Source organism: Eretmochelys imbricata, chromosome 10 (genome assembly GCF_965152235.1).
Source record: "Eretmochelys imbricata isolate rEreImb1 chromosome 10, rEreImb1.hap1, whole genome shotgun sequence".
Lineage (NCBI taxonomy): Eukaryota > Metazoa > Chordata > Testudines > Cheloniidae > Eretmochelys > Eretmochelys imbricata.
The window spans coordinates 42,752,908-42,779,083 of NC_135581.1; the positions used below are offsets into that span (position 1 = coordinate 42,752,908).

Genomic DNA, 26,176 nt, shown 5'->3' on the forward strand with positions numbered 1-26,176 from the left:
CTTCAACATAAGTGGGGTACCTTGGTCTGTTAATATCTCCTTTGGTAGCCCCACTCGGGCAAAGATCCCCACCAACTCTTTAGCTTTCGTTTTAGAGGCCATGTTCCGCAGGGGGATGGCTTCTGGGTAGTGAGTAGCATAATCCAGAATGATAAGTATATATTGGTGGCCCTGGGTTGTCTTCTCCAGGGGTCCCACTAGGTCCATGACTATTCGCTCAAAGGGGACCTCTATGATGGGAAGGGGTACTAAAGGTGCCCTCAAGTGGGGATGGGGACTGTGTGGCTGACACTCTGGGCAGGACGCACAGTACCTCCGTACCTCTTCATGTACTCCGGGCCAGAAGAATCGTCGCAGGACCGGTGCCAAGGTCTTCTCTACCCCCAAATGCCCCCCAAAAAGATAACTATGGGCCAGACTTAATACAGCATTCTGGTGTTTTTGAGGTTTTCTGCTGTACCTTCTGCCCCTGTACTGGTGCAACCCGGTATAAGAGATTCTTCTTCATTATGAAGTAGAGTCCTGGTCCCTGGGTTTTCCCTTCCATGGGGACCCCATCTATTTCGGTCACCTCTTTCCTAATATTGTCGTACCTTGGGTCTTCAGCCTGGTCCCGTCCAAAATTTCCTCTCCCGGGGCTAATCTGCCCAAGATCTGGGGGCCAGTCTCCGTTGCCTCTACTGGTTCAGAGGCGTTAGGGTGTGGGTCAGACTCGGGTGCTTCTCCCTCCTGGGTGCCCTCCTTTTCAGCTGCTCGGGTCCGCCTAACTACGAGAGCAACCCTCTGGCTTTGGGCCAGTGTTCGGGTTCCCAAGGTGTTAGGATATAGATATTCAGGCCTGCCTGTAAAGGCCTGTACTTTAAGAATTTAGGTGTATTCTTATCACTTGGCTAGTTAGAGGTATAAAAGAAAGAATCAAAATCACTGTCTGCCAATGTAAGGTCCTTCTCTTACTGTGACAGTCTGGGGCCCTGTTCTTAGGCTAAGGCCTTTGGCTAAGCAGCAGAGGCAGCCATAAGCTGGGAAGCGAACGGTCACATCCTCACATTCCAAACTAGTCACATTGAAATAAGGTGCTATTGGGCTGTTAGGCACTATCAGGACAGGATTGTATGCCTATCAGCTCCAGAGAAAGGGAAGTGCCTAGAAAATGTAAAAGAAAACTTAGTTTGATAGCATCCTCTCTGGCAAGAACTCACTTATCAATACTGGGATGTGAAATCCTCACTTCTGTATTGTCTTGCCATTATAGTTCCCACTTTGCTATTGTTTGTCTGTATAATCTCTGTCTGGTTCTGTGATTGTTCCTGTCTGCTGTATAATTAATTTTGCTGGGTTTAAACTAATTAAGGTGGTGGGATATAATTGGTTACATAATCATGTTACAATATGTTAGGATTGGTTAGTTAAATTTTAGTAGAATGATTGGTTAAGGTATAGCTAAGAATATTACTATATAAATTAGGGGCAAACAGGAACTAAGTTGGGATTTGGAAATAAGGAAAAGGAACTTGTATTTAAGCTTGCTGAAAGTTCACCCCAATAAACATCGAATTGTTTGCACCTTCGGACTTCGGGTATTGTTGCTCTCTGTTCATGTGAGAAGGACCAGGGAAGTGGGAGAGTGAAGGAATAAGCTCTCTAACACAAGGCCTTAACTGCCCTTCTTTCCCTTTTCGTCTTTCTACCCTGTCTGGCAGTGGAGAACAAATCTGGGGATATTTCAGAGAAGATCGGGGGTTGACAGTCTACTGTGGATGCCTCACTAACTTCAGGGCTTCCCCCTTTCTCCAATTCCCCTACCGGGAGTTAGTCTCCAAACCCTGGGAAGTCCCTCCCTATGAGCACTGGGTATGGGAGTTTAGGGACTACCCCTACTGCTAACTCAGTAGTGTTCCCCTGAATCTCGATTTTTACTGGGATGGTGGGGTAATAACCAACTGTCCCATGGACGCATGTTATCCCCGTACGTTTAGCCCACAGCAGCTGACCATGCTTCACGAGCTTCCCCGAGACAAGCGTGATAGCACTCCCCGAATCAACCAGTGCCGTGGTCTCTATCCCATTTAGCTTCACTGGTCTGGTGTACATATATGGGGTTAGTGAGACCCCCACAAGGTGGATTAGGGAGCATGGGTCTGCCCAGTTCCCCAGGTTACACTGCATAGGGACACTGTGCAGCTATGTGTCCCCACTCCCCGCAGGCATAACATCTGTATGGAGCCCTAGGCATTCCCCCATCTCTTGGTTTGGGCAGTCTAACATCACAATCCTCTTCCCCCTCAGTGCTCCGACTCTTTGTGGCTTCTGGTGGGCCTTCAGCCCCTCTCTTTTTCCACCTGGATTCTCCTTGCAGCCCAGTCACCTGAGCTCTAGGGCTTGGTGCTGCTAGTTTAACCCGGGGTGCTTCTTCCTTAACTGGTTGGGTCTGCCGCAGCCTCTTCAGGCAAATCATAGTAGGCTTCTGGGCCTCCCCACACAGGAATGGAGCGAGGATGCCAGACCACTGTTCTCGGGGCCAAGCCTCCCACAGGGCTGTCCTCTCAAAGACCAGGAGGTATGCCTCTTCATCATCCTCCCACGTCATTTTCTGCAGCCAATTGCTGGCCCGCATGAGCTGCGTCCCACCATGGCTGCGGTTCAGCTCTGTAAGGGCCTTTACCTGGTTTACCAGTTCCCGCAACATAGCCCGGTCTAGAGCAGCCTGGTCCATCAGCAGGCAATTAGTCTCTTGCTGCAGCCGCCCTGCCTCCTGTTGGGCGGCTGCCTGGACACGGGTAGCCTCCTGCTGGGCAGCTGTGGCTTGCATCAGTGCCCACACTACGTCCTCCATTGTGGTGAAAAAAAAAAAAAACCCTCTCCCTTTCCCCCCACCCAACACCCTCCTTCTTCCGCTGTGCTGTGCACACCAGATCCCACTTCTGACACCAGTTGTGACAAAGTTCCTCCTCTACCTTGGTGGGTCTTGCGCTTATTGGCGGATTTGCTCGCCTTGGAGATTCACGGCAGCCCTCAGATTGGCTGATTTCATGAACCCACGGTCCAGCTCAACTCCTCCTGTGTCTGATCAGGAGTTGGGAGGTTTGGGGGAAACCAGGGCTTGCCCTCTACTTCAGTTTCCAGCCCAGGGCCCTGTGGAATGCAGCTGTCTAGAGTGCCTCCTGGAATGGCTTTGCGACAGCTACAACTCCCTGGGCTACTTCCCCATGGCCTCCTCCCAACACCTTCTTTATCCTCACCATAGGACCTTCCTCCTGGTGTCTGATAATGCTTGTGCTCCTCAGTCCTCCAACAGTCCGCGTTCTCACTCTCAGTTCCTAGCGCCTCTTGCTCCCGGTTCCTTACATGCGCACCACAAACTGAAGTGAGCTCCTTTTTTAAACTCAGGTGCCCTGATTAGCCTGCCTTAATTGATTCTAGCAGTTTCTTGATTGGCTGCAGGGTGTTCTAATCAGCCTGTCTGTCTTAATTGTCTCCAGAAGGTTCCTGACTGTTCTGGAACATTCCCTGTTACCTTACCCAGGGAAAAGGGACCTACTTAACCTGGGGCTAATATATCTGCCTTCTATCACTCTCCTGTAGCCATCTGGCCTGACCCTGTCACACTCCCCTTCAAAGACCAGCTCTATGCCTGTCCAAAAAATAATAGACTATCAATACTGCTGTGTGTTAAATGCTGACACAGACAATTTAGCTGGACAAAAACAACAAATTGCTTGAGAAGATTTCAACATCAGAGTCTAAAAAGCAAACTATATTCTGACATGTTAGCATTAGCTATGAAAACTTTATAGAGGTCATCCACGTGTGAATCATATCTCTGCATGCTGAATAAGTAACAGTTTTAAGCTATACATAAGGACAGTTAAAGTACCAGTTAGTGTACAAGTAGATTAAAACTACAGTTTTAAGACCTTTTTACATTACATGCTTCCCATATTCCCATTAAATTTATCCACAACAGCTAGTTCCTACTATACGGTGTTATTACTTACACATAGGACACTGGATCCTAGTATTTTATCTCTGATAAACCTGTTTCATCGATTGTTTTAAACATAGTGCAATAACTTGCTTTGTCTCAGTGATGGAGAATACATTAAGGCAGAATGAAATTCAGTTCAAGCACTAGTGGCTCAATGAGGTGTTTTGACTAGCTGCCATGTAAGCTGTACAGAACAGAAGCAAAATTTATCTAATGATAATGATTTACAGGACCTGAAATATCCAGACACACCCTTTATTCTAAAAAAACAAACCAATATCCAAGGCCTATAAATAAAATTAGGCCCCAATTCACAGCAAAGCCATTCAGCAAAGTTTAGCCTATGCTTAGTGTTTTGCTGAATTGGGGACTTAGTGAATGTCCAGGTCCCTACGTGTGATGTTTGGAAAAATCTTAATGTTAGTTAAGGATGCTAAGTAACAATCCAGGAGTTACCAATTTCCCTGAATCGAAAGGGTTAATACAGTTATTTCTCTGTATATTTTTGGGTGTTGGATTTTTTTTTATTGGGTTGGAGTCCTTGTGAAAAAAGGATGTTGAGAGAGCTCTAAACTGTGATTCCCTGCTGTGATGAGCATGGTATAAATGCCTAGCTAGCTAGATTTTATTGCATCGTATCAGATTGAAACTCCCCTACATTGCTATGCCCATTAAACTTGCCTCCACCTTGCAATACCATATGCTATTCCGTTAGCAGCAATTGTATAGGACTTAGTTCTAGATTATAATACTTACATTATATAGCATCCTTAATCTACAATATCAAAGTGCTTTGCTAGCATTAGTGAAACCCTACCTCATTTTTGTGTGGTAACTAAATATTATACCTATTCTGTAGATGGGGAAAATAAGAGGTGAAGTGATTTGCCCAAGGTCACAGGAAATCAGAAGCAGAATTAGGAATAGAACCAAATCCCCCGCTCTAACCACTAGAAAACACTTCCATAAAATATCGGAAAGGCTAGAAATTGGGGGAACACTTCAGCTTTTATATCCACTGCTTCCTTGAAATTTATAATAGAAGATGGTCACTTAGAAAATGATCTACAGGAATCCATTTTGAGTAAGCACAGCTCAAGGAGGGTATCTATGCAACAACCTGCTTCTTCATAATCCAACAGAAGTGTATGCTCAATATTCACTGTAACGTAACTGGACGTATACTGTATCTACTGCATTCAAAAACACATTCATTCAGGTTCCCGTTTAAAGCTTTTCTATCCTGCTGTAAAATGCCATTGATATGTATGAGCCAAAGCCTGGATCAAACATTGTTGTATGACTCAAAATGTATTTAAAGTTAGTCCACAAACCTATCAGCCGTGACTAGACTAACAGGAGAGGCCAAACTTCATTTTCTAAATAACCTTTTCCATGACAAAAGGAAATAAATTGGAGTTATGTTCCGTAAGATCAACAATACACACTGGGAAAAGTGCCTTCTCCCATATAATATTATCAGTTACTGTAAAATGGTTTGATTGGACTGCTTGAGGAAAGGAAATTGGAAAGATGGGAGCCAGTCAATTTCAATTCAAAACCAGTAAAGCATTTCAGAAAATATCTGATTAACTTAAAATGCAGCAGGGAGATTAAAATCCTGTCTCAGCAGGCTGATATTAACTCCATCCTGATTTGAGGAGCAGAGCTCCCTTTATTCTACTACCATTTGCTTGGGAAAAATAAATAACACAGAGAGTTATTGATCTTGATGTGGCAACAAAGGGAATTGATTTTCAGAGCAACTCTCCCCATGGAGGATAAAAGACAAAATAATGAATGGTTTTAACTACTAACACGTCAGTTCCTGAATAATGGTTGCCACAGAACACGGCTCTGAGTTGTTCACTTCCCACCAGTCTCTTTAGGGTTAGATTTAGAGATTTCTAACCTGATTCCAGCATCAGCTCCCAACCCCAAAACCTGCCCCAGACCATTTATTTATACACTCACAGAATGATCTCATCATTTCCTTTTTAGATTGAACTATCTGTAAAAAAGACACCCTTTAATCTCAACCTTCAAGTCTTCCGCTGTCGAAGAGCCATGTGACAGGTTAGCCCTGACAGGCAGATAATTCAAACCACAATTCTTTCAGCCCAGGGTAAATCTTTTGTAAAAGGAACGTAAAAGCAGGTTGGAAGATGTTGGTTCCAAGTTTCTTACTGCTCCTGTCTTGTAGCACAAGTTGCAAAGACAGGAGCAAACTTTAAACTTTGCACCAAAATGAGGAAGCCATCGCAAAAACACCAGGGGGAAGTCTCTGGATTCTAAAGATCTGTAGTAACAGTATTCAATGGAGCCTTATCTAGGATAGTAGTTTTCAAACTGCGGGTCGCCACCCAGTACTGGGTCACCACAGCTCTGGCCAGCACCGCCGACTGGGCTGTATGACAGGTTCGGGCCAGATGGCTACAGGAGAGAGACAGAAGGCAGATATATTAGCCCCACGTTAAATAGGTCCCTTTTCCCTGGATAAGGTAACAGGAAAGGTTCCAGAACAATCAGGAATTTTCTGGAAACAATTAAGGCTAGAATCAATTAAGGTAGGCTAATCAGGGCACCTGGGTTTAAAAAGGAGCTCACTTCAGTTTGTGGTGTGTGTGAGGAGCTGGGAGGAAGAGGTGCAAGAAGCTGAGAGTGAGAAGGCGTACTGCTGGAGAACTGAGGAGTACAAGCATTATCAGACATCAGGAGGAAGGTCCTATGGTGATGACAAAGAAGGTGTTGGGAGGAGGCCATGGGGAAGTAGCCCAGGGAGTTGTAGCTGTCGCACAGCCGTTCCAGGAGGCACTCTAGACAGCTGCATTCCACAGGGCCCTGGGCTGGAACCCGAAGTAGAGGGCGGGCCTGGGTTCCCCCCAAACCTCCCAACTCCTGATCAGACACAGGAGGAGTTGAGCTGGACCGTGGGTTCATGAAATCAGCCAAACTGAGGGCTGCCGTGAATCTCTGAGGCGAGCAAATCCGCCAATAAGCGCAAGACCCACCAAGCTAGAGGAGGAACTTTGTCATGGTTGTTAGAAGTTCCATTGGCGGTGCTGCCTGGCTAAGGCAGGCTAGTCCCTGCCTGTTCCGACACTGCACTGAGCCCCGGAAGCAGCCAGCAACAGGTCCGGCTACGGGGGGGGGGGGAGGGGGGCCCTGCGGGGCTCCATGCAATGCCCACGCCCATAACACTGGCTCCACACTCCCATTGGCCGGTTCCCAGGGGGCGATGCCGGCAGGAGCCAGAAGTGCTGTTGGCCGCTTCCAGGGCGCAGCACAGCCCGCAGTGGCAGGACAGGCAGGAAGCCTACCTTAGCACCGCTGCTGAGCGGGAGCCGCCCAAGGTAAGCCAATCCCCTGCCCCAGCCCTGAGCCACGCCCCAAACCCGGAGTCCCTTCCTGAACCCCAAAACCCTCATAGCCAGCCCCACTCCAGAGCCTGCACCCCCATTCCAGAGCCCTGACCCCCTCCTGAACCCCAAACCTCTGCCCCAGCCCTAAGCCCTCCCCAAACCCAGATCCCCGTCCTACACGCCAAACCCCTCATCCCTGGCCCAGCCCACCCCAGAGCCTGCACCCCCACCCCAGAACCCTGACCCCTTCCAACACCCCAACACTCTGCCCCACCCTGAGCCCTTCCCACACCCCAAACCCCTCATCCCCAGCTCCGTTGCGTCGTGGGCATCAACAATTTTCTTCAACTGGGTCGCCAGAAAAAAAGTTTGAAAACCACTGATTTAGGACCAGGTCACTTGCACACTGTATGTAGAAATAGCTAATTTATAACCAGCTTTTAAATTGTTTCACAAATATGATCCACAGTCTGGAAAAGAAGTTTAATAGCAGTCTTCTACCCAGCACAAACAAAAGCAATCTTATGATGTCAATTCAGCATAATAAATAATAATAATACTTAGCTCTTATGTTGAACTTTTCACAAGTAGATCTCAAAGGGGAGATCCCCATTTTACAGATGGGGAAACTGAGGCACAGAAGGGTAAGGACTCTCCAAAGGTGCCATAGCAGGACAGTGGCAGAAATAGGAATAGAACCCAGGTTTCCTGAGTCAAAGTCCAGTGCTCTGCCCATCAAGCAACACTGCTTTTATTAGGCATTGATAGTCAGATTGCATATATTGGTATGTAAAAGAAGACATTATTTCAGTTCTTCCTTTCTGTATCTTTAGTCCCAAATGGATGCAGCCAGCAACCATTATTGTGCAGGCAGAGGAGAGGGGACTGTGCTCTGAAATCCATTCCCTGCCTCTGCTCTTCTGGAGAAGTGGATTTGCTCAGCCAAGTTCCGCTCAGATACTAGGAGTGCCTCATTAAAAAAGAGCAATGTTTCTGATAGTGCCGTTCCCTGGAATTTTCCAAGAACTGTACCATACCTGAGGAGCAGCAGCCTTAAGTGGAAGAAAAAAAAAAAAAAGACTGGGAGGGACAGATGTCTACAAATTGGAGAAAGTTCAGAGGAGAGCAACAAAAATTATTAAAGGTCTAGCAAACATGACAAAAAAGGAAAGATTGAAAAAATCGGGTGTGTTTAGTCTGGAGAAGAGAAGAGCAAGTATGTAAAAGGTTATTATAAAGAGGAGGGCGATAAATTGTTCTCCTTACCACTGAGGACAGGACAAGAAGCAATGGGCTTAAATTTCAGCAAGGGAGATTTAGGCTAGACATTAAGAAAAGCTTCCTGATTATAAATGTAGTTAAGCACTAGAACATATTACCTAAGGAGGTTGTGGAATCTCTGTCACTTAAGGTTTTTAAGAACAGATTATACAGACACTAATACTTAGGGCTGGTCTACACTAAAGATGTAAGGCAACGTAACTTAGATCGACTTACAGTTGTGTCTACACTGCACTATGTCGACGGGAGATGCTCTCCCAACTACTTACCTTCCACCTCTGGGGGAGGTGGAGTACAGATGTTGACGGGAGAGTGCTCTGCCATCGACTTAGGGTATCTTCACCAGACCCGCTAAATCGACACCACTGCATCAATCACAGCAGTGCAGATTTAGCCATAAGTATAGACAAGCCCTCAGTCCTGCCTCAGTGCAGGACTAGATGACTTGAATGAGAATACCTACTACAGTAGGGCTATCTTAGGGCAACAGAGTAGAAAGTAAGGTCACTCCTCATTCTTGCAAAATACTTGCCCCATAACACAAAATAATTCACATTCACTGAGGTGACATAGCCAGGCTCAGCTACAACCACGTGATAAATCCAGTTATGTGATTACCATATCTGGCCAACCCAGAGAAAACTTCCCGATGGGCACTGTACAACTGTTAATGCCCTGAGGCCCTAAACCAAAATCAGGGCCACAGTGTACCAAGTGCTGAACAAACAGCTGACATTCCAAGGCCCTGATCCCGCAAGCTGCTGTGTGCAGGTGGATACCAGAGCCCTACTGAAGTCAGTGAGGCTCCATGTGGGTACAGAAGTTCACTCAGTCAGAGCAGCTTGCGGGGCTGGGTCTGTGATTAACAAATTAACTGGTCTCCATCAATTTGTAACTCTGCTTGTACTGATGTTGATTTGATTGGGAAACTGCCACAAGGCAATGTCACCTTTTCAGGCTTGTGTATCTTGACAGCAGTGCTCCTTTAAAACAAGTACAAACACCTCTTTATAGAGCAAACCTTATGCAGATTTCTCTAGCCCCTGAATTTAAATCATCATCTCTTCAGCTGAATTAGAATAGGTTTCTTGGTTAATGCAGGAGCCTCATCAAGAGACTCTAGTAAAGTACTAGAATGAATCACTGAAAAGTAATATTGCTGTGCTTCCCCTCCCGTAACTCCTCTCCATAAAAGTACACACCATATACCACTCTCCCTTCCCATCCTTACCCGCCCTCACAATCTCTCTCTCTCTCTCTCTCACACACACACACACACACACACACACACACAGAGAGAGAGCACACACTGTTATGTTAATTCCCATTACAAATCTTGCTCTTGCCCTCATTTTCCAGAGATTAACAAACAAGCTGATCAAATAGGCTTTTGCTCACCGCACTAAAAGCAATGCAGGCAAACAGTATCTGGCAAACATGGAGCCTTCCAAAGCTTTCCCCTCAAACGCTACCTGAGCCACACCAGGTATTGCAGAGAGGATGCCCACCTTCAGCGCAAGGGACACTGCCATGATGAAAAAAAGAGGCACAGGCCTGATTCTCCTCTCCCAGCAGCATACATTCTGCATAACTGCTGAAGTCAGAGTTACCCTGGTGTGGAAAGGAGAATCAGGCCTATAAACAAGAGGAGAATGTTCCTGTTTTTCTTTAGTTGTCACTTAGCCAAGCTACATGTATGTTGATCTCAAATCTTTCCTCCCAATTCCATTGATCCAGCCCTCTAATCAGAGATAAGCAACAAAAGTAAATTCCCTGTCATTTCTCAAGATCTTCCTGACAATGAGGTGCCCAGAACTGAACACAATGTTTCAGGCAGGGTGGATAAAAATCAATGATTTAAAAAAAATATTGGATTTTTTAATTTAAATGAGATTTTTCTGATAAAATGGGTTTTTGAGGGAAAAACCTATCTAAAGATAGTTTTAATTAAGATACATTATAGCTCAAAGATATCTCATCCTGGAATAGGGATTATAAATTCTAATTCTATAGTATGAGACAATATATTCTTGTAATGTCTAAGAAAAGTTTTGTAAATGAGTTCCAATAGTTCATGGATTAGGGACCCAATCTTATGGGGTTCCAGCCACTTCTGTATAGATTATTTAGGTTAATCTTTCTATCTATCCAATGGGACTCAGTGATCAGTCTAGAAGATACCATCAGAGATACTTAGTTTCGCAGTTCTCAAACTGTGGATTTATGTCTCCAGAGGTAACATGCTTGTTAACAGCAAAAATGTTTTAAATAAATATAGAGAGGTGAGAAATAACAGACCTCAACCCTATTGTCCCTCTGCAAATTTGTGTACACAGAGTCAATCCCTTACCTCTCTCTAAAAGTGCAAAGTTTCAGAAAGTTCAATGAATAGAAGATTGTTGGGGGCGGAATAGAGCTGGACAAGGAGAAGTAGTCTGGAGATAAATGTGAGAAGGAGGGACAGACAGTAGAAACAAAAGTGAAACTGTTTGAGCAGCATATTCCAGAAATCTTGAGGTCTTTCTGCGTGTAACCTTCATTGATTTGAGATCTACCATACCATTCTCTCACTAGAAGGGAAAACCTATAATGGCAGCAGGCCGTAAGAGAGACCCAGTTTGGGAATATTTTTAATGAAGTTCCTCTACCTGTGGGTAAGACAGGCATGCGTGCAAAATGCAAACAGTGCAACAAAGAAATGCAAGGCCTGGTTGACTGAATGAAACAACATCATGGGAAGTGTTCCTTCTCAGGAGGAAGCTGCATTGAAGATGATGAAAGGAACATGTCTGAACATGCAAGATCTTCAGGTTGGTACATTTTTTATTTCATACTTCTTTCTTAAGGACTGCCTGTCTTCCTTCTGGACTATTCTTGAATTCTCACGTTTGAGCAAAAAATATAGTTGTTATTTTATGGTACTGTCATTTTAGATGTAGTTGTGGTAAAAAATAAATAGCTGAAACAGGCAGATCTTCCTTTTACAATTTCACTTTTAAAGTCGTACTGAGTGTTAGTGAGTGCAATGAGTAATACTAAATGAGCAGTATGGTAATAATAATTAAATAACTGCACTGACTTATTTTGTTTAGGAGAATCCACCCTCAGCATACAGGATTCTGAAGACTATCTACCTTCAAGATCACCATCATTTTCTATAGTTTCAGAGTTATCTGCCAATGATAGTGTTTCAGTCACATCATGTATGTCACATAGCTACAGTATATCATCACCTGTAGCAAAAAGAAGAAAAATTTCCATCATCCAGAAATAACCATAGATACATTTGTGATAAGAACCAGCAGATTACAAAAAGAGGTAATTGCTGAAAAAATTGCCCAGCTTGTTTATGCAACAAACTCTCCTTTCCGTATGATTGACAACCCACACTTCATTCGCATGGTTCAGTCATTAAGACCAGGATACAGTCCACCCAACAGAGCAGATGTCGCAGGCAAATTGCTGGATAAAGTGTCTGAAAGAGAAATTGAGCAGTGTGCAAAAGGTCTAGAGCAGTGGTTCCCAAACTAGGGGCACCGCTTGTTCAAGGAAAGCCCCAGTGGGCTGGGCTGGTTTGTTTACCTGCCGCATCCACAGGTTTGGCTGATCGCGGCTCCCACTGGCCAATGGGGGCTGCAGGAAGGGCAGCCAGCACGTCCCTCGGCCCGCACCGCTTCCCACAGCCCCAATTGGCCAAGAACGGCTAACTGCGGCCAGTGGGAGCTGTGATCGGCCGAACCTGCGGACGCAGCAGGTAAATAAACTGTCCCAGCCTGCCAGGGGCTTTCCCTGAACAAGCAGCGCCCCTAGTTTGGGAACCACTGGTCTAGAGGGTGAAATTATTAACCTGAGTCTTGACTGGGTGGAGCAATGTCCACAATGATCCTGTTGTTTGTGCTCGTGTGACAACAGAAGAAGGGAATGTCTTCCTTACAGAAACAATTGATACATCAGGAAATGCACACACAGCAGAATACTTACAAGAAGTAACAGTAAAAGTTATAACAAACTGTGGGGAAAAAAAATCAAATGTCTAGTATGCAGCTTGGTCACAGAATGCTGCAAATGTATCCAAGATGAGAAGAAATTATTTAGAAGGGAGCGAAGAGAGTCCCAAGCTAACAACATACGGCTGCAGTGCTCATTTGATGCACCTCCTAGCCAAAGACTTCAGTGTTCCAGAAATAAAGGCTAATGTTGTTGAAATTGCAAAATACTTCCGTAACAACCACTTTGCAGCAGCTGCTCTGAAAAAAGTGGGAGGAACCAAGCTAACTCCCCCACAAGATGTGTGACGGAACTCAGTAGTGGAGTGTTTTGAGCACTATATCGAGAACTGGTCTAAGCTGATGACAGTTTGTGAACAAAATCATGAAAAAATAGATGGCACTGTCACAGCCAAAGTTCTCAACATTGGGCTTAAGAGAAATGTTGAACACATGCTGAGCACCCTGAAGCCTATTTCTGTAGCCGTGAACAAAATGCAGGGAAACAGCTGTTTTATTGCTGATGGTGTTGAAATTTGGAAGGAACTGGGTGAGATCTTAAAAAGAGAAATATGCGATGATAGAGTTAAATTACAAGCATTAAAAAAATGAATGGGACAAGCACTATCTCCAGCTCATTTTCTTGCAAATATTCTCAATACTCGGTACCGGGGTCAAACTTTAACTGCTGAAGAAGAGGAGTTAGCTATGACATGGACATCCAGCAATCATCCCTCCATAATGCCAACTATCATAAACTTCAGCGCTAAGGGTAAACCATTCAAGAAATATATGTCTGCTGACGATGTTTTAAAGAAAGTCACAACAGTCAACTGGAGGAAGTCACTTAAGCACTCGGATTCAGAGATTGTTGAAGTGATAATCTCACTTTTAACAGCAGGAGCTGCTTCTTCCGCTGTAGAAAGAATATTTTCTTCCGTTGGACTAATTCATTCCAAATTGAGAAATCATTTGGGACCTGAAAAAGCAGGAAAGCTTGTTCTTCTTTTCCAGATTATGAACAAACAGGAAAATGAAGGTGAAGACGACTGAGTTAGCTGCAGAAGCCAATATTTTAAGTTTCTCACGTTGACCTGGCTGACAGTCGATTTAATTTTTTTTTTAATATTTCATTTAACTATTTTAGTTTAAAACAAGTTTAACAAAAACAAACCTGATTTTAAAAAACTTGAATGTTTAACTAAATTCAAAAATTCATATGCTTGTTTTGTTAAATTATTATACGTTTGCTGTTGAAGAAAAAAAACAGAATACATAACGTTGTTTTAGTTAAATAAAACAATTTAAATATCAGTCTGGTGATGTTTTCCTCCTAAAACAGCATGGCAAGAAAATCCTCTAAATATTAATGATTAACCTGTTGAATTGGAGATAGTTCATTTCTCAATAACTTCATAAATATCTGCTTCAATTACCTTTGGTAAATGAAATAACCAAACAATCATTCATTTTCTGATATAGCTGTAATACTAATCTGAAAAGGTTTCAAAATAAATCACTTTAAAAATGTATAGTGTGTATCTTCTAAAAATGAAACGTACATCTCTCTCTGAGTTGTGAACAATATGTATTAAGGTTATAACAACCAACAAGAATGCACTTTCATGTAGAAATCCATGATTAAATCAAGTCTTCCTGACTAGTGATTTAAATCAAATCCACCCCGGTTTCAGGTGTGTTCTGACCAGAACCACATCGACTATCCACCTGCTGCCCAAACAATTTATTGTAAAGTCCTATCTGAGTATTTGGCTACTGTCACCCCTACATTTCTTTCACTATCACTGCTCCAAGTGCTTCCCTCATTTGAATTTTCACTAAGTTTTCAGAAAATCCCTTAATTATTAAAAAGCTCATTTCCAATTCCACTTTAAGTTCATATAGCAGACTGAATGATGTTGGGTCTTCTGGGACTGAGAGGTAGGCTCTCAGTTGACACAGAGTAGTCTCTTACCCTCAGCAGTTCTCCCTGCAACTTCCAGGTGTTTGCCGCTGCCTCTCCCCATGACTGCAGCTTCCGGCTTGCCAGCTCCAGTAGCCACTGTGCAGGGAGGGGGCCCAGTGGCACCATGTGACCAAGCGTGGCCAGCAAATCCTGGCAAAAATCTGGGGGGCAATGTGACCCCGCATGTCGCCTCTGGCTTCTGCCCAGCAGGGATGTGGGGGTCTCAGGGCTTCAACCACATGGGACATGCCTGCCAGGGCTCAGGGATTCAGCAGAAGCAGGGCTGAAGTCCTGAGATCCCCGTCCCTGCAGGGCAGAAACCCTAACCCCACCACCCTGCCACAAGGCTGAAGACCCAAGCAACTGGCAGGCGAACCCCAGCTCTTGAACTACGGAGGGTCAGTAAGTTTGGCCACCACTGCCATACACACAAGTGATTAAAGACCAGATGGTGCAGTAAATGAGTATACTTGCTTTTCACCTCTGGAAACAAATGGTTCATATACAGATTGGTTGTGTGCTTCTCAGACAGGTTCACACATTACGGAGCAATCTTTTTACGTTGTCCTACCTAAGTAATACTATTGTAAGTACATCCTTAAACAAACCTTTTCTTGGGCGGGGTTTCTGAGGTTCTGTAGCTATTGGGAATGGTGAAGCCTGAAATGATAGAAAAGGACAGTGTTAAAATGGCAAGGCTTCTTCAAGGAATTCCCCCCAAAAGGACATCTGGCAAATGTCAAAGCAAAAATAGCGGCATCTCTGCTAAACAGAATCTACTATACCAGCCAGATGCTAGTCATTTCTGTTGGAAGCTCAACCCAGATTTTTGCTATTTGTGTAGATTGAGAAAAATCTCTGATTTTAATAAGTACAAGCGTGTTTACTGCTGGCTAACATCAATATAGTTAGTGGACCTACATTTATTAGGGTTTGGGAAGTGAGAATTACATGGGCATATTTTGCTTATTGAAAATACAACCATATAAAAAAGCTCCTTAAAATCAAAGAGGGAATGGCAGAAACCCATTACACAAGAACAATAGCTGCTTACACAGCTAATTACAGCACTGGGTATGAAGTGATTTGGGGAAGGAGAATAGAAGGTTCTCTGTAGTAATGAGTAGTCCCATGAGACTCACTGGAACTACTCACATGTGCAAGGATTTTCAGGATTGGGCCCTAAGGAAAAGAGTCCTAACATCAACTGTGAGAGGCATTTGATTAACAGGGTATTTCAAAACGCTCTCTGTGCTGTTTTGAAGACATCACTGGTAGGGTCTGGTGCTGGAATAGGGTGGTCTCATTCTTGTACCCTAGCATACCTAGCATTTTCTGGATCAGGAAAGGTAAGCTGTGGGAACTACTCTGCTGTGATCTGGTGGGGAGATCTAGTAACCCCCTTTCTATTCTTGGCACTGGCAGATGAAGGATACATTCTTAGCATCCCTAGCCATTTAGAGACATCCACGCCCACTGCTTTTGATGCAAAGCTAATTGTGAAATTATTGAGCCTTAGTGAAGATGAGATCTTTTCTACATTGAGAGAATATACACTAGGATCATAGCAATGCACTGGAGCAGATTAAAGGCAGATTAAAGGCACACCGAGCCCTGCACAAAAGACAGTACACCAATGTTTGATTCTAAACACGTCAAAATCTCAAGCAGAAGAGTGCTGTTTGTAGCAGACCTCACAGATAATGTAGGTATCCTGTTGACAGCAAAGAGGAGATAATTATTCATATAAAGATCACAAAAATCCTTTTGCTGTTCTTACATTTGACTCTCACCATGGAGAGAAGGCAGACACTTAGGAAGTTAAGGCAGCCATTGACAAAAGGGAAACATCCTTTAGACAACAAAAAGCATAACTGACTCAAAGTAGGTTTTTACACTCAAAACACTGAACAGATCTACTTCCTGTTTGCATCTAGGATCAGATCTGCTATTTTTAGTAATCAAAGTTAGGAGTAAAAAAGCAATCAAACCTACAAGCCAATACAACTGAGCTAGACGGGGAGGAGGCATAGCTCAGTGGTTTGAGCATTGGCCTGCTAAACCCAGGGTTGTGAGCTCAATCCTTGAGGGAGTCATTTAGGGATCTGGGGCAAAAATTGGGGATTGGTCCTGCTTTGAGCAGGGGGTTGGACTAGATGACCTCCTGAGGTCCCTTCCAACCCTGATATTCTATGATTCTATTCCATCTCATGCATCACCAAGAGTTAAGGTTAAGACCAGCTTTCTGTTTAAAGCTTGACTCTAAGTGCTCTAAAATCTGCCTGTTTACTTTAACTGCTGTGAAATCAGATGTCTCAGGGTTCCGTTAGTGATCAAATTTTGGAATCATTTGATCAAGAGGTTCTCAAAATATAGCCCCTGGAAAAAACCTGCTTTTCTTAAAGTTGACACATTCTGACAATTTGAAGTGTTGTTGTAGCCATGTTGGTTCCAGTATATTAAAGCAACAAGGTGGGTGAGGTCATTTTTATTGGACGAACATCTGTTGGTGAGAGACAAGTTTTCCAGCTACACTGACCTCTTCTTCATTCTGGCAATGTTTTTTGAACAGCCCCAGAAGAACAGCTGCCATAGGGATTAAACCAGGGCTGAGATCACGCACCCTTCCTCCAATACAGTGCCTGGCACCCACCAGCCTTTTGGGAGAAATCAAATTCAAACATTATTCGAAGAATTTGCTTCTCCAGTTAGGTGCATAACACGCAGTTCTAAGGCTCATGTGCGTAATAGATCCGTGGTTTTCAAACTGCGGGTTGTGACCCAGTACTGGGTCGCTGAATGTAAGGCACTGGGTCACGGCAGTTCTGGTCAGCACCGCCGACTAGGCCATTAAAAGTTCTGGTGGCGGTGCTGCCCAGCTAAGGCAGGCTAGTTCTTACCTGTTACACCTCACTGCACCCCGGAAGCGGACAACAGCAGGTCCGACTCCTAGACAGGGGGGCCACAGGGCTCCGCGCACTGTCCCTGCCCCGAGCACCATATCTGCACTTGCCTCTCTGGTAGTGTCTGAGCTGCTCTCCCTGCAGTGGAATGCGTCTTCCACAGCAACTGGCAGTAGCTAGGTTGATGGGAGAATTCTTTCACTGACCTAGCCATGTCTACACCAGGGATCAGGTTCATTTAACTATGATGCTCAGAGGAGTGAATTTTTCACACTCCTTTGCACCGTAGCTATGTCAACCTAACTTGTAAGCGTAGATCAGGCCTCAATCTAGGACAAATTTTTGCCACTTACAACACTGGAGACTGTGGCAGCTCTTTTGTAAATCTCCCTTTGGCATGCCAGTGCCTAGCTGTCTTGGGATGGCAGGTCTACAAATTGTTAATCAGACACTCAGAAAAGAGTTAAACAGATGTATAGATATAAAAGTAGAAAAGCTTGCTCGCTCGCTCTCAATTGACTAACAACTCCTTTCACTTCCATAGTTCAGACATTCAGTAATGCAAAAAAATCCACACACCAGTCTTTCCTATTAGGCATTTTCTTATAGACTCACAAAGGTGGCTGAAGAAAGTGATTTACTGTGCCATGTCCTGCCACTTCCCATGGCCCAGTATAAGATCAATCCCTACAGTACATTTTCTACTGGTTTGGGGAGTCCGGGCTTAAAGCGTCTGAATCTCATGTTTATGTCATGTTACTACTCCCCAGCACACTTGTTGGAAGTGCTGAATCCATTTAGATTGGAGTATGGCTATTCTTCTCTTTTACACTGGAAGCAACTCAGTGGAGAACAAGCAATACTGCTGAAGCTTTGTGTCCCCCCTGAGGTGATTAAAAACTCAGAATTCCAATGATGCAGCCTGCTTGTCAGGTGATATTAAGAGACCTTCTCCACCTCCCTGGGGCAAGGCTGACAGATTCTATCTTCGGGAAAGTCTTAGATTCAGTGAGGAAACTAATTATGGTGACTAAATTTCTATTCTAATCAGTTCATAAATCTCTTTCAGGTCTCCAAAGATTAAAACATAAGCTGATTACACTGACAGCAGACGGTAACGGAGTTGGACTCCTGTCAGGTGTCAAGGCAAAGGAAAATTCTCCAGATAAAGGAGAATACCCTTGCCCCTGTTGAAAGCTAGAGTAAGACTGAATGCCTATTACATTGTGAATATTACTGTCCACAAAAATAGCACAAAGATAAGAAACCTTTTTGGAACATTTAAATAAATAACATGGGAGAACAGATCTAGCACAAGCAGTAAAGCGACACATTTAAGTTTTGATGCTACTTTGTGATAAGCATTGTATTTTTCATAGACCAAAATGTCAGTAGTTTCAGACTGTAATGCCAAACTCAAACATTTTTAACGACATGCTCAAGTGATTTAAATAAAACTAGGTCACTCTCAGAGCATAATCCTTTTACCAGGTGTGTCATGCTGAGCTGAAACACAGCAATCAAACGATTAAAGACTCAAAATTAAATTGATTTTCCGATGAAAATCAATCTTGGGATGAATTCTCTGAGAACCACATTTCTAGACAAACTCTGCAGCTGTGCTTACCAAAATGTCTATAACGTTTAAGATCAGTGGTTCACTCCACCTCTGAAAGGAAGTGGGGATGGATGCCCTCCTTACAAACCAACTGCTACAGCACAGTACTACTCTATTGACCAACACCTTACTCCACCAGTATCCCCCAGGAGTATTCAGAACCTGCTCATTCCAGTGACTACATTTTATTTACAATAGCCTGGCAGAGCCCTGAGTGAGCAAGCTGGATTCTGTTCTAAATCACTCATCATGAACAGAATTGTTAATGGACTTCACAGAAATATAGGCCTGGAAAGGATCTCAAGAGGTCATCTAGTCCAGAGCCCCTTGATCTGAGGCAGGACCAAGTAATCCTAGATCATCACTGACAGGTGTTTGTCTAACCTATTCTTGAAAACCTCCAATGACGGGGATTCCACAACCTCCCTACATGACCTATTCCAGTGCTTACCTCTGCTTATAGCTAGAAAGTTTTTCCTAATACCTAACCTAAATCTCCCTTTGTGCAAACTAAGCTGATTACTTCTTGTCCTACCCTCAGTAGGGGAGGACATCTGATCATGGTCCTCTTCCAAACAACCTTTTACATATTTGAAGATTGTTATGTCCCCAACTCCTCCCCCCGAGACTTCTCTTTTCTAATCTAAATGTGTCCAATTCTTTCAACTTTTTCTCATAGGACAGGTTTTCTAAACCTCTTATCATATATGTAGCTCTCCCCTGGACTCTCTTCAACTTGTTCACATCCTTCTTAAAGCCTGGTGCCCAAAACTGCCAAGTAGAGTGGAACAATTACCTCCTGTGTCTTACATACAACACTCCTGTTAATACATCTCAGGATAACATTTTGCTTGTTCATAACAGTGTGAACCGAATGAGCCACCTTGACTTTCAGAGCTGAGGCCGAGAATGAAGTACTGCCAGAACAAACTAACAAGAAAAAAAAAATCAAATAAAATTTTACTAGTAAATTGTGTTTACTTAATCTAGAGATTAAAACATAGAGCCCCAAAATGTGTTTTCAGAGCAGAACCACCCTTTAATGAGAGATTACTGTATTTTCAGGATAATCTATTTAGTTCTGTAATGTACCCACTGTTTTACATGTCAGTGCAAAAGCTACTCATGAACAAGATTCTGTATGGGAAGTTAAGTGATAACAGCAAGGTTGAGAAGCTAAAATGTAGACTAAATTCGGAAAGAAACAGTTATTACCCTTTTATTATTTTAAAGACAAATAAAAAAAGAAAGCTTGCAAACCCTATTTACATACATTCTCAAAACAGAAACTGTATTGGTTGCAGCTGATAAGCTGCATCTTTCATAGCCTTTCTTCTGCTATCACCACTGTCAGCACAGAGTTCCCCTCTGTCCATTCTTGGGAGAAAGTAGAAATGGAAGGAATGTGGATAACTGGATGCCTCAGTGAGAGACTTTGGCTAGTTAGGAAATTAATAATGGAATAAGGAGAGGCCTTTCACATCCAATTCACCAATGTAAATTTGACTCAAATTAAAGTAGCTGTTATTTGATGACTGTTTGGTGGCCCATGTGAAACAAACTGGGTGATCTCCATCTAGTTCCTAGTGAGCAAATATTCACATAGCAGTAATTGTCCCCCTTGTTGACTGTTCCACTAGAGAGGTAAAGAACTGAATGGGTCTTGGAGACTGAACTATTCCCTCACTCCTAAACATGGTCCCTCCAGGTCAAAGCTGAGGAACATTAATAAGGTAGCGTGGAAGCTTGTATTAAAGTTGTCTATTTAGGTTTTGTGGATAAGGAGTGTTTTGATCTACAGAGCTACCAACCAGTCACCGGACAGAATTAAAACCCATCTACACTAAAAAAATTATTACCTATATCACAGAATCATAGAAGATTAGGTTTGGAAGAGACTTCAGAAGGTCCAACCCCCTGCTCAAAACAGGAACAATACCAACTAAATCATCTCAGCCAGGGCTTTGTCAAGCCGGGCCTTAAAAACCTCTAAGGATGGAGATTCCACCACCTCCCAAGGTAACCCATTCCAGTGCTTCACCACCCTCCTAGTGAACCAGTGTTTCCTAATATCCAACCTAGACCTCCCCCACTGCAACTTGAGACCATTACTCCTTGTTCTGTCACCACTGAGAACAGCCTAGCTCCATCCTCTTTGGAACCCTCCTTCAGGTAGTTGAAGGCTGCTATCAAATCACCCCTCACTCTTCTCTTCTGCAGCCTAAATAACCCCAGTTCCCTCAGCCGCTCCTTGTAAGTCATGTGCCCCAACCCCCTGATCATTTTCGTTGCCCTCCACTGGACTTTCTCTAATTTGTCCACATCCTTTCTGTAGTGAGGGGCCCACAACTGGACACAGAACTCCAGATGTGGCCTCACCAGTGCCAAATAGAGGGGAATAATCACTTCCCTCGATCTGCTGGCAATGCTCAGACTAATGCAGTCCAATATGCCGTTAGGCTTCTTGACAACAAGGGCATGCTGTTGACTCATATCCAGCTTCTCATCCACTGTAATCCCCACGTCCTTTTCTGCAGAACTGTTGCTTAGCCAGTCGGCCCCCAGACTGCAGAAGTGCATGAGATTCTTCCATCCCAAGTGCAGGACTCTGCACTTGTCCTTGTTGAACCTCATCAGATTTCTTTTGGCCCAATCCTCCAATTTGTCTAGGTCACTCTGGACCCTATCCCTACCCTCCAGCGTATCTACCTCTCCCCCCAGCTTAGTGTCATCCATGAACTTGCTAAGGGTGCAATCTAGCCCATCATCCAGATCATTAATAAAAACAACGAGGAGTCCAGTGTCACCTTAAAGACTAACAGATTTATTTGGGCATAAGATTTCATGGGTAAAAAACTCACTTCTTCAGATGATGGAGTGAATATATATATATTGGCACATGAAGAGAAGGGAGTTACCTTACAAGTGGAGAACCAATGCTGAAGGCCAATTTAGTCAGGGTGGATGTAGCCACTCCCAATAATTGATGAGGAGGTGTCAATACCAAGAGAGGGAAAATTGCTTTTGTAGTGAGCCAGCCACTCCCAGTCCCTATTCAAGCCCAAATTGATGGTGTTAAATTTGCAAATGAATTGTTGCTCAGCAGTTTCTCTTTAAAGTCTGTTTTTGAAGTTTTTTTGTTGAAGTATGGCTACTTTTAAATCTGTTATTGAGTGTCCATGGAGATTGAAGTGTTCTCCTACTGGCTTTTGTGTGTTACGATTCCTGATGTCTGATTTGTGTCCAATTATTCTTTTACGTAGAGACTGTCCGGTTTGGCCAATGTAAATGGCAGAGGGGCATTGCTGGCACATAATGGCATATATCACATGAGTAGATATGCAAGTCAATGAGCCTCTGATGGTGTGGTTGGGTCCTATGATGGTGTTGCTAGAGTAGATATCAGGACAGAGAAGGCAACAGGTTTTGTTAAACGGATTGGTTCCTGGGTTAGTGTTTTTGTGGTATGGTGTGTAGTTGCTGGTGAGTATTTGCTTCAGGCTGGGGGGCTGTCTGTACGCGAGGATTGGCTGGCCTGACTCCCAAGGCTTGTGAGAGTGGGGGTTCGTTTTCCAGGATAGGTTGTAGATTGTTGATGATGTGCTGGAGAGGTTTTAGCTGGGGGCTGAACGTGATGTCCAGTGGTGTTGTGTTATTTTCCTTATTGGGCCTGTCCTATAGTAGGTGATTTCTGGGTACCCGTCTCAATCTGTTTCCTCACTTCCCCAAGCGGGTATTGTACTTTCCCTGACCGTTTTCTTGTTGCTAACATACCTGTAGAAACCCTTCTTGTTACCCTTCACATCTCCTGCTAGCTGCAACTCCAGTTGTGTTTTGGCCTTCCTGATTAACCCCTGCATGCTTGAGCAATATTTTTATCCTCTTCTCTAGTCATCTGTCCAAGTTTCCACTTCTCGTAAGCTTCCTTTTTGTGTTTAAGCTCACTGAAGATTTCACTGTTAAGCCAAACTGGTCACCTGCCATATTTGCTATTCTTTCTGCACATTGGGATGGTTTGTTCGTGCATCCTCAATAAGGCTTCTTTAAAATAAAACCAGCTTTCCTGGACTCCTTTCCTCCCTCATATTAGCCTCCCAGGGGATCCTGCCCATCAGTTCCCTAAGGGAGTCCAAGTCTGCTTTTCTGAAGTCCAGGGTCCATATTTTGCTACTCTCCTTTCTTCCTTTTGTGAGGATCCTGAACATAACCATCTCATGGTCACTGCTGCCCAGGTTGTCACCCACTTCTACTTCCCCTACCAATTCTTCCTTGTTTGTAAGCAGCAGGTCAAGAGGAGAATGTCCCCTGGTTGGTTCCTCCAGTAGTTGCATCAGGAAGTTGTCCCCAACACTCTCCAAAAACTTCCTGGATTGTCTGTGCACTGCTGTATTGCTCTCCCAGCAGATGTCAGCGTGACTAAAGTCTCCCATTAGAACCAGGGCCTATGTTCTGGAAACTTCAGTTAATTGTTCAAAGAAAGCCTCGTCTACCTCATCCTCCTGGTCCGATGGTCTATAGTACACGCCCATCACGACATCACCCTTGTTGCTCTCACTTCGAAATGTAACCCAAAGACTCTCAACAGGCTTTTCTCCAGTTTCATACTGGTGCTCTGAGCAATCATATCGCTCTCTTACATACAGTGCAACTCCTCCACCTTTCCTCCCCTGCCTGTGCTTCCTGAACAGTTTATACCCATCCATGACAGTGCTCCAGTCATGTGAGCTACCCCACCAAGTCTTTGTTATTCCAATCATAGTTCTTTGACTGTGCCAGGACTTCCAATTCTTCCTGCTTGTTTCCCAGGTTTCTTGCGTTCATGTTCATGCCCCTAAGGTAACTATCCGATTGCCCTACTTTCTCAGTATGAATCAGGAGGCCCCCTCTGTTGCACCCTCTTCCTTGTGTTTCCTCCTGGTATCCCACTTCCACATTTACCTCAAGGCTTAGGTCACTGTCCCTGTCAGAGCAATAGTGCACCTGGGCCGTTTTCAGCACTGGGTTAGGCAATCATGTAGATAATGTGGTGGGAGAATGCCAGCACCCTGTGTCTCCAGCAGAGCTTACACCAGCATTAGTACCGGTGCAGCTGCCCTGTTGTTGCATCACAGGTACTAATGTTGCATCTGCACCCCTATCCCCATCCACCCTTGTAAGGGTCCCTCATTTGGCGCCTCCCACCCCTCGGGCTGGCTCCCCCACGAGGGCGCTTCGATTGGGTATGAAATCTAATTTCCAGGCGCAGCCAGGCCGAGCGGGGCCCTACGACGGCTAACGCCGAGGGGAGGGGGAGCCTCCTTACAGACGAGGCTTTGTCTGATCTTTTCAGCTCTGCACCGCTGAGCGCCGAGGGCCCCGTGCACAGCAGAGCCCCGCGAACCAAGGCCCCCGCTGCCGGAGCGGCGCTAACGGGACTTCAGGGCTCGGCGGGGAGCTGGATGCAGGGCCGCGGCCGCGCCTCAGGGAGCGGGGAAGAGGAAAGAGGGCCCCGGCAGCAAGCTCCCAGCAGGGAAGGGGGTTCCTGAGGGTCCCCGGCCCCCCTCACCTGCTCGGCTCCAAGTCCCAGCTCCGCCATTGCTATACCCCAGGATCCCGCGCGTCGGAAGTTGTCAGTTACCAAGGTTACTAGCTGACCCGGAAGAGCTTAGAGGAAGAACCATAGAGAGGAGTGAATCGCTGACCCGACAATCCGCAGCGCGCGCAGGAAGGAGTCCCAGAGAAAGCCCCGCTCCTTGCGGAGGCTGCGTCTCTCCGCCTCAGGCCGGAGAGCCCCGCCCCTACCCACACTGGCCTCTAGGGGCGGGGCCGGTAGGGGCTTCACCGCTGCGTCCAGCCAATCGCTGAGCCACCCCTGGGGGCTGCCCTGGCAACAGTCCCCTACTGGGTGCTGCGGCTGGTGCTCGGCCCGGCTGGCTGGGAGCCGCCAGCAGACACCAGAGCTCGCGGGCACTAGGGGGCTCGGGGGTGACAATGGGCCTAGCCCAGCGCCGCCGAGTGCTCGCCAGGGCGGAGCGTGTCCTGAGAGCGCGTCCGCCGGGAGCCAGTCGCGGGGAGCCCCGCCTGGGGGCGGGGCGGTGAAGTGAATCCGGAGCTGGTTGCGGGACCGATCCCCAGGCTGGCCGGGGGGAGGGAGAAGCCCGGGCTGCCTGGGGGAGCGGAAGTGAGCCGAGGACTTTGCTCAGCTGTCCCTCCCAGGGGGAATGGGCGGGTAGAGGGCGCAGGTAACCCGACTGTGGCACAGGGCCCGAGGCCCTGCCTGTCAGCGCGGTTGGGGCAGGCGTGGCGCTCGTTATCAGTTTTCACTTCCAGTTCACTGCAGGGTTGATTATTCCTGTGTAGTTTGTTATGTAAAGCCTAGGTCAGTGCTTTCCCGCTGTTTGTATTCAGCGGGTTGTAGGGGCTAAGGCCTCAGAGCACGAAGGCAGCACTTCTAGCCCACTGATTTGAATGAAGGTGAGGGTCCTAGAGCCCTCTGAGGAAGTGAGCTGTAGCTCACGGAAGCTTATGCTCCAGTAAACTTGTTAGTCTCTTAAGGTGCCACAAGTACTCCTTTTTCTTTCTGAGGATCTGGGTCTACCTTGTTTTGCCTTAGCTAGTGAAGACTACATTATTTAGAATAGCAGCATAAAAGAATGGGTAGGGCAATAGAATTTAAAATGTAAAGTACTCTAGTCAATGGGTGATCCTATGGCAGTGGTAAAGCCTGGGTGAACTTAAGCCAAAGCTGCTAACAGTAAAAGCTTGAATTATTCTACCCTCTGGACCCATTTCCAATAATGATGATACAAAAATTTCCATGAACTTCAGGGAATGCAGGATCAGCTCATTATACTCAATGGAGCCACATCATTGGCTAGAATTAAGGCTAGAGTAGTAATTTTCCTTCTGATTTTGCACATGAGCAAGTCTGAATAAAGAACATAAAAGAACTAATTAAAACCGAATCTTCACACTTAAACTGAGTAAACTGAACAGCATAGATAGAACTCTGAGACAGTCGCTTCAACCAGTACCGGGTTTACAATGGCGCAGGGGCGCCAGGTTCACACTTGGAAGAGGCCCACAAAGGGTTAAT

At 45.1% G+C, this 26,176-nt stretch overlaps 1 protein-coding gene across 6 annotated transcripts in view; it reads right to left on the minus strand.

The window, feature by feature from the left end:
* Positions 1-24,689, minus strand: part of BBS4 (Bardet-Biedl syndrome 4) — a 100,132-nt gene extending 75,443 nt beyond the window's left edge. For 2 of the 6 annotated variants that reach the window (XM_077829218.1, XM_077829215.1), the window contains exon 1: positions 15,062-15,148. Coding sequence is in view for 2 of the 6 variants with exons in the window: in XM_077829208.1 (XP_077685334.1) it covers positions 15,189-15,240; positions 19,898-19,960 (115 nt within the window). In the remaining 4 variants the exon portion in view is untranslated. Of the gene's footprint in view, positions 1-15,061; positions 15,149-15,188; positions 15,241-19,897; positions 20,011-24,646 lie in introns of those variants that run through there. The other 4 variants (XM_077829216.1, XM_077829213.1, XM_077829209.1 and 1 more) reach the window with 4 other exon arrangements.
* Positions 24,690-26,176: the final 1,487 nt, after the last annotated feature.